The 18509-nt window shown below is 48.3% G+C and overlaps 2 protein-coding genes and 1 long non-coding RNA gene across 5 annotated transcripts; 2 read left to right on the forward strand and 1 right to left on the reverse strand.

The window, feature by feature from the left end:
• Positions 1-127: 127 nt before the first annotated feature.
• LOC107319431 lies at positions 128-4281 on the reverse strand. Of its 2 annotated transcripts, none has more exons than XM_015874207.2 (5): positions 4155-4281; positions 3188-3267; positions 2144-2311; positions 939-1070; positions 128-394 (listed from the first exon to the last, which is right to left on the reverse strand). In XM_015874207.2, exons 2-5 carry the CDS (start codon positions 3264-3266, stop codon positions 258-260), a joined length of 516 nt encoding a protein of 171 aa, XP_015729693.1. In that variant the 5' UTR covers position 3267; positions 4155-4281; the 3' UTR covers positions 128-257. The 2 variants fall into 2 exon arrangements, with proteins under 2 accessions (XP_015729693.1, XP_015729694.1); XM_015874208.1 differs by having other exon boundaries at positions 4163-4199.
• A 63-nt stretch (positions 4282-4344) lies between these two features.
• On the forward strand, positions 4345-11810 carry EMC8 (ER membrane protein complex subunit 8). The gene is made up of 5 exons (XM_015874206.2): positions 4345-4630; positions 8357-8433; positions 9751-9820; positions 10627-10721; positions 10839-11810. The coding sequence occupies exons 1-5, from the start codon at positions 4421-4423 to the stop codon at positions 10996-10998; spliced, it is 612 nt and encodes a 203-aa protein (XP_015729692.1). The 5' UTR covers positions 4345-4420; the 3' UTR covers positions 10999-11810.
• A 14-nt stretch (positions 11811-11824) lies between these two features.
• LOC107319432 lies at positions 11825-18467 on the forward strand. Of its 2 annotated transcripts, none has more exons than XR_001557808.1 (3): positions 11825-15764; positions 16634-16717; positions 18070-18467. It is a non-coding gene; the product is annotated as an uncharacterized LOC107319432 (long non-coding RNA). The 2 variants fall into 2 exon arrangements; XR_004308663.1 differs by having other exon boundaries at positions 11825-12751.
• The last annotated feature ends 42 nt before the right edge of the window (positions 18468-18509 follow it).

Here is an 18509-nt window from a genome sequence, read left to right on the forward strand (position 1 = left end):
TTTATCCCTCCCCCCCCAACTAGAAGCATTTCATCCCTCTTAACTGATTAACACTGACTATTATACCCTTGTAATGGTTGTTACACTACAAATTACCATAATAAACACACCTGAAGACCAATAAAACTCTCAAGTTAACCAGATGTTTATTTTAATCTATTTAGGTGGAGAGATTGTTCCAGTACATAAGCAACGAGGTCACACGCAGGTGATGGAATCATTTCGTATTCAAGCAGAGCAGGTTCCACTGAGTTGCTTCATTTCTTCCACTCATTCTTGTCATAATCCCATTGGGAAGAGATGCCCTCCACGGGATTAATTCGCATGTCCAACATTCTCTTTGTCTGCATTGCCAGCCACTCGTCAGAGAAGGTGTGTGGAATAGGGCCGTACACTGCAATTGAAAACAGAACTGAATTACATTGCAACACTAAATAAACAACATGGGAATAGAGGCGCAGGTTTGGCCAACAGAAAGCTTTTCCCTCTGATATGCTGATCATACGTGCACCATCACCTGTTTGAACCTATACTACCCAAATCAATTTTCTGAAGCATTCAGATCAGCAGATTCCGGCGTTGATTCTACTGTAGTTTTGCCCATCAGCCCTCTCCTAACTCTCACCACAAGCAGATGAAGCCTCAAGATGGAAAGCAGCTCATTCAGCTGCATGCTTTGCCTCACGGCAGCTGGAGGGCTCCCTTGAGGTAAGATCTTTAGCTGGGAAGGAAGCCAAGCGTGGCAGAAACCCAAATGTTTATGGCCAAGAAGGCAGCAAGCTTTTGCAACAGCAGGTTTCAGAGAGAGGGAAAGCACTGGGACCATCAGCTCACTGCTATTCTTTCCCTTCCCTCCCCTCCAAAAGTGGCTGTTCCACATCAGATCTCAACTGATCTCTCCAATAGGAGGGAGGAAACGCCATACAGTGTTTACTTACTGAACATCTTCTGCCAAATGAGGATGAGGCCAGAGACACCAAGAAAGAAAAGCACTCCACCAAGGACGGTCTTCCACTCATTTGTTCCTTTGTTCATTTCTGCATAGCTCTCATTGAATTTGATACGGTACACTGAAATAAAAACCACCCAACATTAAGCATCAAATTAGTTCTTTGCACTTCTTCCTGCAACTTACATGACTTGCTAGAGGCAAACCAAAGCTTGAAGATGTATGAAATTGAAGGGATGTTAAAATGTCTTCTAAATTAGCTGGTCTCCTCCACACCAAGACCAATGCATTTGTGGCAAAGGAAACGAGTTGCATTTCACCTTCCTCTCATGAGCAAAGACAATGTTAGTCTCTGTTTTATATGTGACCGTAAAGCTGTGCAAAGGTTGTATAATAGAACTAAGAAGTAATGGAGCTTTCCTTCCCTCCCACCAATTCCCAGTATTACCATTTACCATAAAGCTCCTTAAAACAAAGGCTTCAAATGGGAATGCTTATATTTAAAAGGCTTCTCACAGCTTTGCCAACATCTCGTGAAGCTCGAAGCAGCATTTGATTTGGAAAGTGCTTATGAATATTTGAGAGGGCTTTACATCTTCCTGCTTTGACACTGGTGGACACTGTGCTCTTCACTGATCCCATAAAACAGGATCTCACTTGCCACAGCAGGATGGCTGGTATAAAGGTGACAGCTTCATCTGCAAGCCATAACACCTGCTTGGCACTTTAAGCAGCTGAAATTTGGTGATGCCAAGGTCAATATATAGGGCTCTGTTTACTCAGCTTGACTAATTAAATACTGTTAATTCTAATTCGGAATACTGGTGATAATAACTAGCTTTTCTCAAAGAAGACAGGCTCTTTGTTAAGCCTGGCCCACATTTAACTAAATACCTTCTGTCAAATGCACTGCACGACCTCAGGCACATTACAGAGACCAACGGGCATATCTAACATTAATAATAGCAGTAAGAACACAAGCCACACAAACCACTGATCTCCACTTGTGCCCCACCATAATTAACAGAGCTCTCTCATGGCTCAACTCTCTGCCCACAAAGCCATCAGTAAAGCAGGGCTTAGCAGCAGCTTAGAGCTACCTTCTTTGAATGTCTTTCTAGTAAGTCATCAGTAATGAACTTGCAACAGATTAGGTCTCACTATTACTAGCTGTAAGGTTATTCAGAGGCTTACATTCAACTTTCTCATCCACGGACAGAGCAGTCCAAGATGCCTTCTCCTTTTCTTTCAGAGCCTTCTGCTGAGCAGAGAGTTCCTTTACAAAGGCTGCTTCTGGCAGGGGAACATCACGGCGATCAACATATGCTGGATGGCTGAAATCATCTGCTTTGACAACACCAGCTGTATTTGGGCAGAGAAAAGACAAACTCAAGCTTCTGACTCCTGCACAAACATCTCTTAGTGGTTACAATACAAACATAAGGCCAACAGTGCAGTTAAAACATGAGAGCAGTTAAGAAATCTTGGGGGAAAAAAAGACTTCTGGCTAAAGTCTTCATCACTGAGAAAGACAGAAGAGAGAAACTAATTAAAATCGGTCCAATTCTTAGAATAAAAGGATTGAGTAGCTACGGCTCTATGGATCTAGTCAAAAGGTAATATCCCAAATGGCTTCAAACTATTAATCTCCAAGCCAGCTCTGTTTCTAGTTGTCATACTGATTCCCTTCTCAATACACAGAAGGCCTCTACATCCCAGTCTCCACCTGACCCTCTGCTCCCCATTAGTTAACCCCGTTGTCACCAATGCCATCTGCTGGCAGAGGTGCTGCCCAGACTCTGCTCCTGCTGCCAGGCTGAGAAACCAGCCTTATCGACCCCATCTATCCTGCATCCTTCCTTACCATGCCTGAGCTGCAGCAGGCACATAGAAAATGCCATTGGAAGAGCATTCAGAATAGCAATTTCTACAAGGACATGCAATGCCAAGGAGCTGCCTCTAGCAAATAACATCACAGACTCAAAATTACTGGGCCATTCTGTTCTTTTGGACAAGCTTCGTGTTATTAGTCTCCTACAGCTGTAAGGGGATACATCATTAATATATCTATCTAACAACATAATTAATAATTGCAGTTCCCTTGCTATTGGGAACCAGCCTGTAGCTGGGAAAAAGCTCTTCTTTTCAGCTTTAAAGAGCTTAATAATTGCATTTTGTATCCTTCCACTCAAACATCACCTTTATTGCCCTTACTAAAACCGCAGCAGTGCCACCTACCATGCCCATGTGCCCTCACACAGATGGAAGTGGAAAGGGCTCTTCTCCCAATGAGGCTGAATGCTCTTGAAGCCAACATCCTGCCAGAAGAGAACAACAGGTCAATAAATCACTGTCAGGTGATGAAATGGAATGAAAACCCATCAGTGTTGTTGCCTATGGGCTTCCTGCCTCTATCCTAAAGGACAAAGCAAGCTGCTCTAAGCTTTACAGCAGCATCAAACCAGCTGAGCTCTGCATGCACCCCATTTCCCAGCACTGTGATGGTTCAGCAATGCAAGACGCCCTCAACAACCCAGTGCTGGTAGCAAGGAGCCCTAGGGCAGACCTGGAAACACCTCAGACCATTGGGGCTTCAACACCAGGCAGCAGATACTCAATAATAGACTCAATAATAGACTCAATAATGCTTTCTAAGGATTGAATTGAGGGATGAATCCCTCACAGCCTTCAGCATCAAACCCAACACCCCCAAGCCATTAATACACCTCAGCCCCCCCCCATTGCGAAGGGGTACCCTGTGTGCCCCCATTAACCCCTTAGGCCCCTCCCTGTACCCCCACTATCCCCTTACCCCCTCCCGGTGCCCCCCAGGCCCTCCCATTGCCCCCACTACCCCCTTAGCCCCTCCTGGTACCCCCACTATCCCCATAGCCCCTCCCATTGCCCCCACTACCCCCTTAGACCCTCCCATTGCCCCCCACTATCCCCATAGACCCTCCCATTACCCCCACTATCCCCATAGGTCCTCCCATTGCCCCCCACTATCCCCATAGACCCTCCCGGTGCCCCTATTATCCCCTTAGTCCCTCCCATTGCCCCCACTATCCCCTTAGCCCCTCTGGGTGCCCCCCAGGCCCCTCCCGGTGCCCCCACTATCCCCTTAGGCCCCTCCCATTGCCCCCATTATCCCCTTATCCCCTCCCTGTATCCCCTATGCCCTCCCCAGGCCTCGCAGCCCGACGACCTGCCGACCGTCCTCTAAGCCGGGCTTCCACCGGAAGGAGCCGCCGACCGGAAGCGCAGAGCAAACCGGAAGTCCAACGAGAAGGTGTACTTTCCCTCCGCCGTGAGGGTTGATGGGATGCTGGAGGACCGTAGCGTGGGTTTTACGACAGCGTGGCGAGCGCGCTTTACGGCATGTGGCGGTGTGGGGGGACGGCGGCGGGCGCGCTTTACGGCAGGCGGTGAGCTGAGGGGAGGAGGCCGGTTTTACTTCACGGTCCCACCGGGATGAAGCTGACCACACAGGCCTACTGCAAGATGGTGCTACACGGCGCTAAATACCCTCACTGCGCCGTTAACGGGCTGCTGGTAGCCGAGAGACCGCCGGGGAGCCGAGGCCGAGAGCAGGCCGGGCCTCCTTCGCTGTTTGTCGATTGCATCCCGTTGTTTCACGGTACATTGGCTCTGGCTCCTATGTTGGAGGTGGCGTTAACGCTGGTAAGGCCTTGAATGGGGGCAGGGGGGGATGTAGTGCTGGTGGTCAGCAGGGATAGGGAGGTGATTGTCCCTCTCTACTCGGCTCTTGTGAGGCCCCATCTGTTGTACCGTGTCCAGGTGTGGAGCCCTCAGTACGAGAAAGACATGGAGATTATGGAAAGGGTCCAGAGGAGGGACAGGAAGATGATCAGGGGGCTGGAGCACCTCCCCTATGAGGACAGGCTGAGGGAGTTGGGTTTGTTCAGCCTGGAGAAGAGAAGGTTGCGGGGTGATCTCACTGCAGCCTTACAATACCTGAAGGGAACTCTTTGAAACTCTTGGAAAGGGCTGACAATAGCAGGACACGGGGAAATGGTTTTAAGTTAAAAGAGGGAAGATTTAGGTTGGATGTTAGGGGGAAGTTCTTCACTAGGACAGTGGTTAGGCCCTGGAACAGGCTGCCCAGGGAGGTTGTGGATGCCCCGTCCTTGGAGGTGTTCAAGGCCAGGTTGGACGGGGCCCTGGGCAACCTGATCTATGGGGTCTCTATGGGGATCTATGGGGTCTCTATGGGGATCTATGGGGTCTATGGGGATCTATGGGGTCTCGTGGGCAACCTGATCTAGTAAAGGTGTATGCTTGGTGGCCCTGCTGGGCAGGGGGGTTGGAACTACATGATCCTTGAGATCCCTTCCAACCCGGGTCATTCTGTGATGTCAGGAGCTGTGTTCTGCTGTAGAAAGGGCTTTTCACCTCTTTAGCTTTAAGCAGCATCACCTGACTGGATGAGGGCATGCTTAGCTCGAAGTAAGAGCGTGTAGATATGTGGTTTAATTCATTTTTATAAGCTGCCCCCTCTCTTATGACAGCAATTAACCTAAATAGGAAAAGAAAATGAAGTATTGATGATACACGCCTGGTGAAATCTCATCTTGTGTGTTACAGGCTCATTCACCATCTCTTTTCTCCCCTGGGTGAAGTGATGGTGGCAGGTTCATCCATGGCAGAGCTGTGTGCAGCCAAAGCCTCTTACATCAGTACCCTGCAGCTTCCTGCTGCTATGGGATAACCCCTCATAGAATCATTAAGCCTGAAAGGATGCCAGGATCACCACATCCACCCCAAACCATCCCACAGTGCCCCTTAGTGCCACATCTCCAAGGGCAGCGACCTCACCTCTCTCCTGTGCCAGTGCCTGACTGTTCTGTCTGTGCCTAATATCTAACCTGAACCTCCCCTGGCGCAGGTCTTCCACCACATCATCAACATCAGCACATCCCCCATTGCACTTTCCAGCCTCAGCCCACAATATAAAGACCAGGAGCCGTCCTGTGCATGATTTAAGCTGCAGGTTTTCTTACCTATTTTGAGGCACATTATTAGCTGTAGGAAACTCAAACCTCACTGATACCAGTAAGTATAACAAGGTTTTGATTCACATAGACTTACTAACCTATACATTACCCTCAGTTTAATAGATTGCTTCAGCAGAAAGCACTTCATTGTAAATAAACCATTACCTTCTCCAAATGCAGTTATGTCAAGGAAGCATTAAGATGCTTTTGGATCTGACTAAATAAAGACTTGGAATGCAGGTATGGTCTGATTCCTGGCCACATTGGTTTACTATATGGCTGCAGATCATACCAAACCTAGCAGTCTCAAATAGATCTACACCAGTGTAACAACACAAGAGTAACTCAAAACCTTATGCTGCTGGTGTAGTCATTTTTTGCTGTCTCTATTTAACATTTTCCTCTGTTATTTCCTAGGAAAATGCAATAAATCTGCTTATAAATGCTTTAACTTAGGGATTGTCCCTTTTGAACCGGGATAATTTGTCCTATAGGAATAATTGCAAGTTCCTAATGCAAGTTCCTAATGCAAGTTCCTAATAATTGCAAGTTCCTCATCTTGCTGTAGGATCAGATTATGATGAAATCAGTCCTGTTTCATGCAATGGCTGAGATATATTGCCACATCTGCAGTAACCAGCATATGAAATCATTATGGATCCAAAGAAATGGCATGGCCTTTAGTGCTTGCTTGTTGTTTTCAGTACTAAAAGGCAGAGGTGGGGAACCCCTTGATATAGCCCACGTTAATTAGGACTTAATAAAACATGTTATTGCTGATTCTTATGATGCTTGGCAGCCTTGAAACTCATCGTTTGAAAAGAGCCCGTGGCCTTTTGCTCCCCTTCTTTAGTTAAACAAAGGCAAAGGTGTCAATAAATGCTGGCAGAGCAGCTCTAAAATGAGCTTTTAGCATTGTAACACTAGGAAGGAGGACTCTCTTGCTTGTTCTGTGCAGTATAACACGTGATTGCTGAATAAATCAGTGAGATCAGCATAGCTGGAAGCCAGTGTTTGTAAATGAGCAGCTCTGTTCCAAAAGGACTGAGAAGCTGTGGCAGGTTTTGGTGGGACATGGTTCTCTTCCAGCTGCTGTTGCTTGATGAAATCCATACATTGCTCATCTAGAACCATATCCATAGGTTTAATCTGCTCATCTCTGACCTGACTTATCCTATAACATTGATGGAAGGAATAAGCTCCAGATCTAATATGTACAGAATAGAATATGGTGTACACCTGCCCACAGACCTATAGCTCCTGCAGATTGCAAGTGCTGCTTTAGAGCAATCTAAGTACAAAGAATCAGCAGGAGGAGCTTGTATTAAACCCCCCATGGTTGAGACTGGATGGAAATTGCAGGTGGAATGTAAATCCAGGAGGGTATTTTGGGGGGTTTGGTTTGGTTTGGGGTTTTAATTCAGAAGCAGTTTCTAATTAACACTGAGGGAACTGGGAACTCAAGAAGTCTTATTTCAAAGCTAATGCAGGGCTAAGGTCTTTAGTTTTTAAAGCAACAAATTATTATGATTACTGTTGTTATTTATTACATGTTCGTGCTCTGGTTTGTGGCTTTAATGCCAAGCTTTCACCCCGTTACTAATTAAAACCACTGTTCTAAAGCCTCAAAATGGGTTTGTAATTGAAGCAGCAGTTGACCCTCAGCTGCAGCACAGCCCCATCGCCTTTATTTTACTGTGTAAATCCATCTCATCCCTTGTAGAGGAGGGATTATTCGTGTGGCTTTTTTGTTTCTGCAGCCTGATAGTGTAATTATTGCTAAAAATGAGATTGATCGGACTTAGAGGATGCCACGGGTCAGCATCGGATATGATTTTGGAATCCATTTCAATATAGATGTTGAGTTGGGGGGGGGGGGAGAAGAGCAATTGTACAGCAAGAGCAAGAGCCACAGTCCTTTTCTGCCTTATGTTTACCTTTCACATCAAGCTTTATTTGCTAATGAGGTAAATAACTCTCACGCTCTAACCTGGAAATGTTGCATTAGGGATGAAATGAGCAAGCTGTGAAGTGACACTACAGTCTGCACACCAAACACCTCCTTAATTCCCTCTGCTGACATAGAATGGCCCGAATGGTGGTGGGGCAGAGCCATGCACTGAGTGCTGTCATTCCAATTTGGGGCAGGCTCTGACTGAAGCAGCTTCTTGTGCTTCTGCTCCATTTGGTTCCTGCTTTCCATCAGCCCCCGAATGTTCAGTTCTGTTTCTCTGTCCTGATTCAGTGGATCAAATGTGTATATCAAAAGAAGCAATGGCAAAGACATTATAATGCCCCTCTTATCATTTTATTCACAGCCAGACACAGCATTTCCTTCTCATCTTTTTATTTCCCCCCACCCCAATGTTAATTGTTCCAATTACTTTTTCAGATTGACTCTTGGTGCAAAGAGAATAGCTACGTGATAGCTGGATATTACCAGGCAAATGAACGCGTGAAAGATGCCAGGTGTGTTGGTGCAATATTTCCTTCTGTTTGCTCTTTTCTCTTGTACTTTGTACCCTGCCAGCAAAAATCAGCCGCATAAAATCGTGCGTGTTGATTAACTTTGACAACTGTCATCTGCTTTCATATTGTCTTTGTGCTGCTGGTGGGTACGGCCTTTGCTCAGGTGTAGAAACCTCAGGCTTTCCAGTATCACTCTCCTGTAGTGGATACTATAAAAGGCCATTATTTGAATGACTGCCAGCCAGTTTAATTACAGTTGTCAGCGATATAGCCAAAATTTGCAGGCGTGTTTGCTTGTGCTGGAAATATCTTACAAGCACAAGTGACTCTAAATAGCTGTTGGAAAGTCTTTATAGAAGTGACGGAACTCTTTACTAGTAAAACTGCTTAATTCACACTACTGAAGTTCTACTGAAGGAAACTGACGTGGCAAAGGGTCACTCTTGAAACGTAGGATGACGGCAGTCAAGCAGAGATCCATTTTTCTTATTGTTTTCCCCAGGAATGGCCTTTTTTCTCTGCCTCCCCCCCGTTAGGTAACTCAAATTAACAGTAAAGCAGCCCCCGATGTGTACGTATATCACATATTTTTCCCTATGTACATCAGACAAATCCAATATCAAGACTATTGAGGTTATATCATACTTGTTTAAAGTATCATGCTGTGTTCCAGTCACTTTGCTAGTGTTTATCTTTCAGTCTCAAGTATATTTGTAAGCAGTGTTTGTGATTGCTTGGGTCCCTATCAGGAGTACATTGCCTTTTCCTTACAAAGGAAACAGGTCTGCTGAGGGTATTTTAAAGAAGATGCAGCTTGTCTGTTCCCACTGTGGTTTGAAAGACTGGCTTTGTTTCTTCCAGCCCCAAGACTTTATCTCTGGCACCATGTAGAGACTGCAGGCTTTGAAACAGAGTAAAGGTTTCCCTTTAGAAGTTTGGTTCTGTAGAGCAGCTGGGCAGTGAGTGAGCTCAGACACAGTGGGAAGCACACAGATGGAATACGTTTGTGGTCAAAGGCTGCTGTGGTTCTTGGTCTGGCAGAAGGAGGTGGGAGACCACAGCACCTTGGTTCTGTGTACAGTCTGCAATGAGTGTTTTCCTACTCACACACTACCTAAGCACAGACCTTGTGCTGAAGAGGGATGGTGGGGCTTTCTTGGCTTTCTGTTTTCAGTCGAGTATAACATTAACGTGATCCCTCATTCCTGTTTGTAAGCAAGCTCTCTAATTTTCACCACCCTTTAAGCACATTTCCTGTTGTTTTAAGCTGAAGCGTCACACTTCATATAACACAGTTCTTTTTGCCTTCTGCTGCAGTCCAACCCAGGTTGCTGAGAAGGTGGCATCCCGAATTGCAGAGGGCTTTAACGATACAGCACTCATCATGGTAAAGTACTTCGTTTTTCCTCTTTCTCCTTAATCCTATGACCACGACACCAGATTAAATGCCATTCTCTGGATGCTTAATAATGAGTTAACCATTTGCTCTTTCCCCAGATGCTCTGGGGAGGAGATGCAATGACCTGTAGCCAGTGTGGTTCATAGGTACTGCCTGTGGTTACCTCTCTGTTGTCTCAGAGGAAGTGGGGACCTTCCCTGTTGGAGGTTTGAACAAAGGCAGCGCACTTATTGTGATGGACTCTTTTCTGTGACTTCAGTTCTTGTCTCGTATAGAATCATAGAATGGTTCTGGTTGGAAGGGGCCTTTAAGATCATGGATGAAATAAATGGAGCCACCAAGAGTGTTGGCATTTTAAACATGTATGGGAAATTGGTAATCACAGCCTGAACCTCTGATTAATCAGCTGAGGCAAGTGTTGGGTCAGATGTGGGAGCACAGGTGAGAGCAATTTAGCTGTGCTCCCAGAAGGGGTGGTGCTTGACTCTACCTCCTTTAGACCTCATTTAAGGGCTGACCACCACTAAGGCAGCATCTCTCTTGGAGATTGCTCCCTGGTGGAGATTGCCTCAGCATTTCCCAGTGAAGGCATCCATATCGGTGAGTTTTTCCTTATGAATATCTGTTATCATCTTTGTATCATTCCACCTTACAACATGGGAAAGTTCTCGTGTGAAGGTAGAACAGTAGATGAATTGGTACAAGGTGTCCTGTTTGTAATTCATTTTTTAGTTTCGTCTGTTGACTTGGGGTTTGGAGAAGGCTAAGATGGTGTTTTTTCTATTGCACACCAGGTTGATAACACCAAGTTCACGATGGAGTGCTTGGAACCTGCCATTCACGTGTATGAGCTTCACGAGAACAAGTGGAGGTGCAAAGACCCACACGTGTGAGTAAACATCAGACCTTATTCCTTTGAGCAGAGGGGAGGAATGGCCATTAGTGGAGGAGGTGATGGAGATTTCCTTTGTGATTATTATTAATTAGTGGTTATTTCACTTCCTAGTGATTTCTGTGAAGATTGGAGTGAAGCTCAGAGAATTGCTGCATCCCTCTTGGACAGCAAGTCCTATGAAACACTTGTGGATTTTGATAACCACCTGGATGATATCCGGAACGACTGGACAAACCCAGAGATCAACAAAGCTGTCCTCCACCTGTGTTAGAGAGGTTCCTACTGACTCACATACGGGCATTCCCACTACGTACTGAAGACACAAAGATGATATTTTTGAATGTAAATAGAATAATATTCAGTACCTGGTGTGGAAAGCTGGAGGATTCAGAGTGACACATCGCATTGCTAAGGGTGATGTGTTCGTAAGCTGTTGAATCCTTATCATGAGATTGATTGGAAGAACTGCACAGCGTCAGTTCCAGCTGTCCCCGTGGATGCTTTCCCGGTTGCAGTGAATGTTGCTATTCCTTCAAACCCAGAACTGCTCCTGCTTATTCCCCTTGTTGGTATCACAAAGTTTTGACTAAGCTTTTGTACTCTAGAGAGAATAATTTTTAAAGATTTATGAAAATAGCTTTCAAGAAAAACAAAACAAAACACAAACCAACCCAGTTTTGTCCTCAGATGAGGTATGTGAAGGTCAAATACATAGACAGAATTGAAGGTTAACTGTTTCAGGGGGTTTTTTGGCCTGGCTGGAAATGGCCTTTAGTTACTGCAGCAAAATGCAGACTGCTGAGGATGATGTGCCGTGCTCAGGTGTCACCTGATTTGCAGTGGTTTCCCATGACACAGCTACAGACAGTGCAGTAAAGCTGTATTCCCAAATGCTACAGTCATTTCTGCTGACCCTGGACATACAACCATAGTTCAACACCAAGTAAAATCGGATGCTCACCTCGTATGACTTTTCTTTATTTGCTTTGATTTGAAGCCTGAAATAACGATATTGAATGAAAGGTCTAAAACCATTTTAAGGCCACAAAAGGAAAGAGTAAAATACAATATCACTTCTATGCAGGTTTGGGCTGATTTTTGGCTGGCAGTCATTTAAGGCTAAAATGTATCTCTGAGTTGAAGGTGAATGTATCGAGCAAGTCCAGATTATGCTTTTGCTCAGCTTTCATCTGTCTTTCTAATTCTTGCTTGTTTCTAAGGGTGAGTTCAGTGGACAGTGAGGAAGCTTGGTAGCACTGTTTCCTCCTCCTTTAGGATGGAGATGAAGGTTTGAACTCAGTGGCTTTGTTTGCCTGCTATGTGGTAGTAAGATGTGACGGGCTTTACAAGAGGCACTGGCACATAGTCAGCAGTCTTTCTGAATCATGAGTCTGACATGCTGGCAGGAAAGGAAGAGAATACATATCTAGCTCAGAAGCAGCAAGATGAGCATGTTTTGGTGCCTTATGTTACACAGCCACAACTGTATTTAAAGCACTGAGACAACAGAGCCTGGAAGCAGCAGCAATGATCCACAGTGTGCGTCTGAAGTAAGCCCTGCAGATCTCAGTGCAGGAAGAGGACTGTTACCTTCCTTTGCAATCATCTCATGAAGCCTGCCCTGTTGTTGCAGTGACAGCTTTTGCCCTATCAAGATAGCTGGTTATGTGAGATGGTTAACCAATGCTGCAGGGTAAGCCGAGCCACAGGAAATCCATTTCTCATTCTCTGTAACGAGATGTCATCGTCAAGCTTTGATTGTATATATGCTAATACAGGCTAATCTTGCACCCGCTCTCCCTTCACCCTCTTAAGGCAAAGCAAAGTGTGTATCATCAGGCTGCAACCTGATGGAAAGGATGAATGCTGCCTTTAACTATTGAGACTCTGTTGCTGGAAGGGGAGCAGCCCTTACTGCTTTGTCTTCAGTTTGCTTTCATATGAGCTGCTTTGAGTGTTTTGCCACCTGTAAGGACCCACCTCATCCATAGAACCTAAGATGCCATAGATTCCAGTGTGCTGAGGTATGTTAGAGTTGGTTTTTTTTCTGCTTTCAATCCAATATTTCAGAGCAATAATAGACTCTGCCAAGTGCCTGAGAATGCCAGCACAAAGCACTTGGGTTTCTGAGTGGGAGGATGTATGTTATTCTTTGCTGGATCTACAGGAGTGCTAACCTTGAAGCCTTCAGTCACAAGGGGGAGAAGCAAAAGGCTTGAGCACTCTTCTTTGTAAAGCCAATTCAGTTTGAGATCAAAGATGGGATCGATCTGAGGCCCAGGAACACAAGCAGTGCCCTGAGGCAGGACACGAGCTGCTGTCTGGCTCAGGGCACTTCCAGCCTTGTGGTAGCAGGTCAGAACCTCCACACACAGCCCCAGCTTGAGGCAGTGAACAGAGGGTTTGGGGGCCCAGGGGTGTTGTTTGCAATCATATATAAGCACATCAGAACAGCCAGGGAGAGCAGTGGCTGGGGCAAGGTCTGCTGTGGGGCTGATTGCTGCTGCTGGGGAACACACTGCATCCATATTCACTCTGAGCTCATTGCTGTGTGTGTATTTAGACCCGCTTTCTTAATTCAGCAAGTGAGATGGTCTGCTGTTGAAGTTTCACCCCTTCAATCTGCCAGGTATGAAGCTCATGGGATATTCCCTTCCCTATGGCAGCGTGTGAACCAGCAGAGCCTTATTCCTGAGAGCCAATGGGGCTGTGGAATCAGGTGAGCTGCTCAGCTGATGGGATGGAGAGGAGGTGACCCCCACCCCTGTGATGTCCTCAGCTGTATTGCAGAGATGCAGACCAAGGGGAGGTGGTAGTTGCAGGTATAGGAAGCAAACAGGGGGCTCTGTTCCCTGGCTAGAAGCCTAATCCCTGCACTCTGCTGTTTGTAAAGTGCCTTGAGATGCTCAGACAGAGGGCATTACTGATACGGGAAGAGCAGGCAAATGCTAATGGAAGAGGCTGTTAGCAGCATGAGCTGCAGCTTGGAAAATGTCCTCGCAGGGGAAACGTGCTTAGCCTGCACTTCTGAGCTGCACCTGGGGTTTGTGCTGTAATTCAGCTGCTGGAGCTGCACTGTGTTGGGTGGGCAATGCTGTTTTGCTTTGGTTTTGGCTGGCACTCCATGTCCTTGGGGAGGATGGAGGGCAGATGGATGGCTGTGGGATGGAGCTTCCAATAACAGGGCTGTGCAAGAGGTGAAATGGTTCCATGTGGCTGCACAGAATGCCCTAAATCAGCCCATACCAGCAGGGCACGATGCTTTCAAGTATAGATAAGGAAAGGGGAGCAATCTGAGTGCAGCACGCAGCAATGGAGCTGGGTGCAGGAGGGAGCAGTGCCAGGAATGCCCCAGCAGCAGCTTGGAAAGGCTGGAGAAATAATGCAGCCCTTCCTAGAAATGCACTCTGGAGCTTAAAAGCAGACCTAATTGAAAAGGAAAAAAACACACAGAGGGGATAAAAGGGAAAGCTGGGCTCAGATTAACCTGGAGCTCAGCGAGCTGGGAAGCAGTGGCCAGGTCTCAAAGCCAGTTTCCAACCCAGGCCCTGTGCTGCTTGTTGAACCCATGCCCAGCAGGGCAGCACATCGCTCTGGATGTGGTTCTGGCAGCAGAGCCCACCACGCTCCGCTTCTGTTCTTAAGGTACGTGTTTGCTTTCTGCTTCCCTTCCTGCTCTCTGCAACAGCAGCTCTGCTGCTTCCTGCCTCTCAACCCAGCTCTGCTGCTGTTACCCCAGATTTGCTTTGGGATGCTTTCTCCCTTCCCCAAATGAACCCGGCTGCTGGCTGAACCAAAGGGAACCTAAAGGGAACCCTATGAACATGCACAGGGCTGTTTGCTTCCCCCAGCCTATGGGGAGGGCTGCAGGAAGGTGTGTTTGTGCCTCTCAGGTATCACTGCTGGAGCAGTGCTCAGCCCACATTGCTAACCACAGTTATTTTAGCACTCTGATGTTGTTGTTCACCTCCCAGCTGCTGCAATTCAGCTCTTTTCAGCTGCTTCTGTTTCAGCAACAAACACAAGTGCTGCTCCTGCTCCGGTTCAATCCAGGGCTTTTTGTCCTCTCCAAACAGCAGCAAGAAGGGCTTCAAGAGGCATTGAATAACAGAGGAGACTTTGTGCAGACCAGCTTGGTGCTGCTGTGTCTGGTAAGGGACCCCCAGGGATGTTGCATGCACTGAGTGCCCTCTGCCTCTTGATCTCTGCATCTGGACAGGCAGAAAAATGCACGACCCATTCATTTCAATTGTTTTTGGGCCTCAGCCTCCGGGTGCTTCCTGAGCTCTGCTCGGTTCAAGGCTTTCCCTTGGCTCCTGCCTGCAGCCAGGAAGGTTGTGAGGAGGGATTCCCTGGATGTGACGCTGCCCTGGATATGAACCTCCTGCTTTTTCAGCTCTCTGAAAGGAGCATCTCAGGCTTTGCCTCGTTATTGCAGAGGAGGCGGATGTGCAAAAACCTCCTGCGGCTGTTTTTAATGCAGGCAAAGGCAGAGGCTGTTCACCTCAGGGTGAAAGCTGGAGCTGTCATTCTCAGGGCAGTAAGAGACCCCCCCACCCCCTGCCTGGTCCTGCCCCTGGGCTGGTCTTTGGGTGGGCAGATGAGACCCCATAGGGAACACAGCCCCTTTCTGGCCACAAGAACTGGAGCAGGAGCATCACCCCTTTATGGGTATGGACCTCAGCATCAGCACCCACACACCATGGGATGTTTAGGAGCCCATCCTGCCATAGGGATGCTTATGTTCCAGGGGCTCCAGCTCTCAGCATCAGGCTGGGCTGTGCAGTGGGGTGAGAGAAAAGCATGGCTCCCCCCCCATCACCCACCCCCAGCCTTGGCAGGGCTCTGATGGGACTGGAAGGGGGGGAGAACAGGGAGGGACAGATGGGAGGAGCTGGGACTTCACCGACCCGATTAACCAGGTTAGAAACCAACCTTGCAAAACCCACAGCACGGATGGGAACAGGGCTAGAAATCCCCCTCTCAGCTCATAGTGGGAGCTGGGATGCAAGGCAACCTCAACGGGCACGGTGGCAGGTAAGTGGCATCCCCTTCTATATGGCTGGGGCTGAGATTCTGTCCCATTCCCCTTTCCCAACCCACCTGCTGGGACCCCGCCGTGCTCTGTGTATCCCCTCCGGGCACAACATGGAGCTTATTCCGCGTGTACAACGCTGATGCTGTGGCTGTGACTCCTGCAATGAGTGTCTGTGGGTTTCTGGAGCGTGAACTCATCGGCGATGCAAACAACTCTCTGACACGGAAGCAAAGTTGAAGCCTCAACACCAGCCAGCAAAAGGGTGGTGGAGGATTCGGTCTCACTGAGCATCTCCAAGGCTCTATGAGCACATCCAGCCCTGGGGAAGGGGCTTAGGGTGGGAGGTGATGCTCAGCATCCTGTGAGGTGAGAGCAGGAATGAGACACCAGCCCTTTTCCCATCAGCTGTGGGCAGGAGGGATACAAATACACTGTGTCCTACAGCTCTGGGGTTTTTCCCACCATGATCCTCTCTGCAAGCACCGGTTGCTTGCTCCAACCCCCATTTGCTCTGCTCTCATCCTCCTCACCCAAACACCTTTGCAATACAGGCACAGCAGTGGGGATGCAGGTCCCCAGCAGGGATGCAATGTTGGGGTGCTGAGCTCTTTCTCCTCCCCAAACTCAGTGGCTGGGATTGAGTCACCGAAACGCCGTGACATCAGCCCGTGGTTTTTCTACAGCGCTTCCTGTTGTGCCCAGGCAGCTCGCTATATAAATACATAGGCATATGTATTTATATATAAACTCATAGGTGCACGCTTTTAGCCAGCAATCAAGTCCTCTCCCATTCCTCCTGCTCGAAGCATTACCGGCGTCGCTTCCCGTCTCCGTGCTCCCCACAGCCCTCGCTTCTCTCTTTACGCAGTGAGCAGCGCTGGAGAGCCAGGAGCAGCGGCGAGACCCCGAGAAGAGGATGAGAACATGGGGCTCAAGTTATCCTGCCTGAAAGGTGGGTCTGGGTGGGTGCCAGGGTGGTTTATGGGCAAAGGGATGAGCTGGGGACGTGGCGCTTTACTGACTCCTAAAGGTATCGCTGCTGTCTGCAGGAGGGGGTTGGCCTCTGGAGGGATGATGCTGCGTGTAAAGGAAGGGGATGTGGGTACGTTTCCAGCCTTGTTAAATGTAGGGTCTGGTCTTGAGGCTACTCCCTGCTTTGGAGCCCCCTGTGATGCTCATATCTGGGATGCTCAAAGGGAAAGCTGGGTACCCCAGCCCCCCAGCTTCACCCCGAGCATCTTTAATAGCATCACCGTCCCCAACCTTCAATTTTCTTAATGGAGTCGAGGCAACCGCCACGTCTGCTCTGGCGTAGAGAGAGAAAGGAAGTGGGAGCTCTTAATGCGCCGCGATGCTGAGCAGCACATCTCCCATTAGCTCTTAATGCCGCTTGGCAGAGGGCTGGGATCTCATACTGGGGTGGGGCTGTGGCGTGGCGCTGGGAGGGGGGGCTGCAGGGATGGGGTCTCCCCTGATCCCAATGGGATGCGATGGGGTCTCCCTCAATCCCAATGGGATACGATGGAGTCTCCCTCAATCCCAATGGGATGCAATGGGGTCTCCCTCAATCCCAATGGGATGCGATGGGTTTGTGCACACAGGAGCACATCCATTGCTCAGTCCAGGGATGATCAAGGACAATCTGGGATGCTCCATCCCCTTTTGTGGTCAATCCAAGCACAAACACCCCACCTACTGTCCTTCTACAGACTATAAAGGTCCTGTATGTCCTATATATCTCTATGTCCTATAGAGACCTTTGTGACATGGGATGCTTCACCCATAGCCCAGCCCTCAGCACCAAGAGGGAGCTGCTGTGCATCCCCCACACTGAAGCACCCCCAGAATGGGGTCAGAGCCACAGGGGTGCAGCCCCCAGGTATCCCCAACAGCTCTCACTCTTCTCCTGTGCAGGGCTCCGAGACAGCAGTGCACTAAAACACCCCCCTGCGGCTCTCTTACATAAGGCAGGGCTTAATCCTTAATTAAAAAGAGATTAAAAATATCAGTGTCTGTCCCCTTCGGGCATTTTCCTCCTGCAGAAGAATTAAACCTCCCCGGCCGCTCGCTGTGTGTGGAGCTGGGTTTTCCTCTTGATTAAAGCAGCAGATTAGAGCTCTATGTGGCCCAGCAGGAGGGTGGGCAGCTGGGGGCTATAGCACCCCAACAAGCACAGTGGGGATGAAGAAGGTTCTGTTGTGTTATCGTGGGGCTCTGGGGATTCTCCAGTGGCTCGTATAGGGTTGAGCAGAGCATTGCATCGATGTACCCTCCCCGCTCACCAGCTTTCCTTTCTTCCTATAGGGTTGAAGATGTGTGTGAGCAGCGGGAATGGCAGCAGCGGGACCCCAGAACAGGATGGGAAACACCTCCACGTGCCCTCCATCATCGTCACACCACCCACACCCACAGGGACCATGTTGTGTAGGGACACATGGAGGGCAACAGGAGGCACGTCACCGCCCTGCAGCCAGTGCTGAGCACCCATAGGGGACACCAAGAGCTTCAATACAACCCCAGGGCTGGATCCTGCCCTGCTGGGGGTGATGCTTCCCAATGTGCAGCTTCATTGGAGAGCCCCGGGAGAGGACGGCGTGCAAAAGCAGATGGAAACTTCATTTTTTAATGACAGCAGCAGATGGCAAAAGACACAAAAGTGTATTCACACCATGTCAGAGCCATTTATAAAAGTGCCTGGCGGAGCTGCAGCGTGTGCTGGTGGCACCACGGGGGTGGGAATGGAT

This window comes from Coturnix japonica, chromosome 11 (genome assembly GCF_001577835.2).
Source record: "Coturnix japonica isolate 7356 chromosome 11, Coturnix japonica 2.1, whole genome shotgun sequence".
NCBI lineage: Eukaryota > Metazoa > Chordata > Aves > Galliformes > Phasianidae > Coturnix > Coturnix japonica.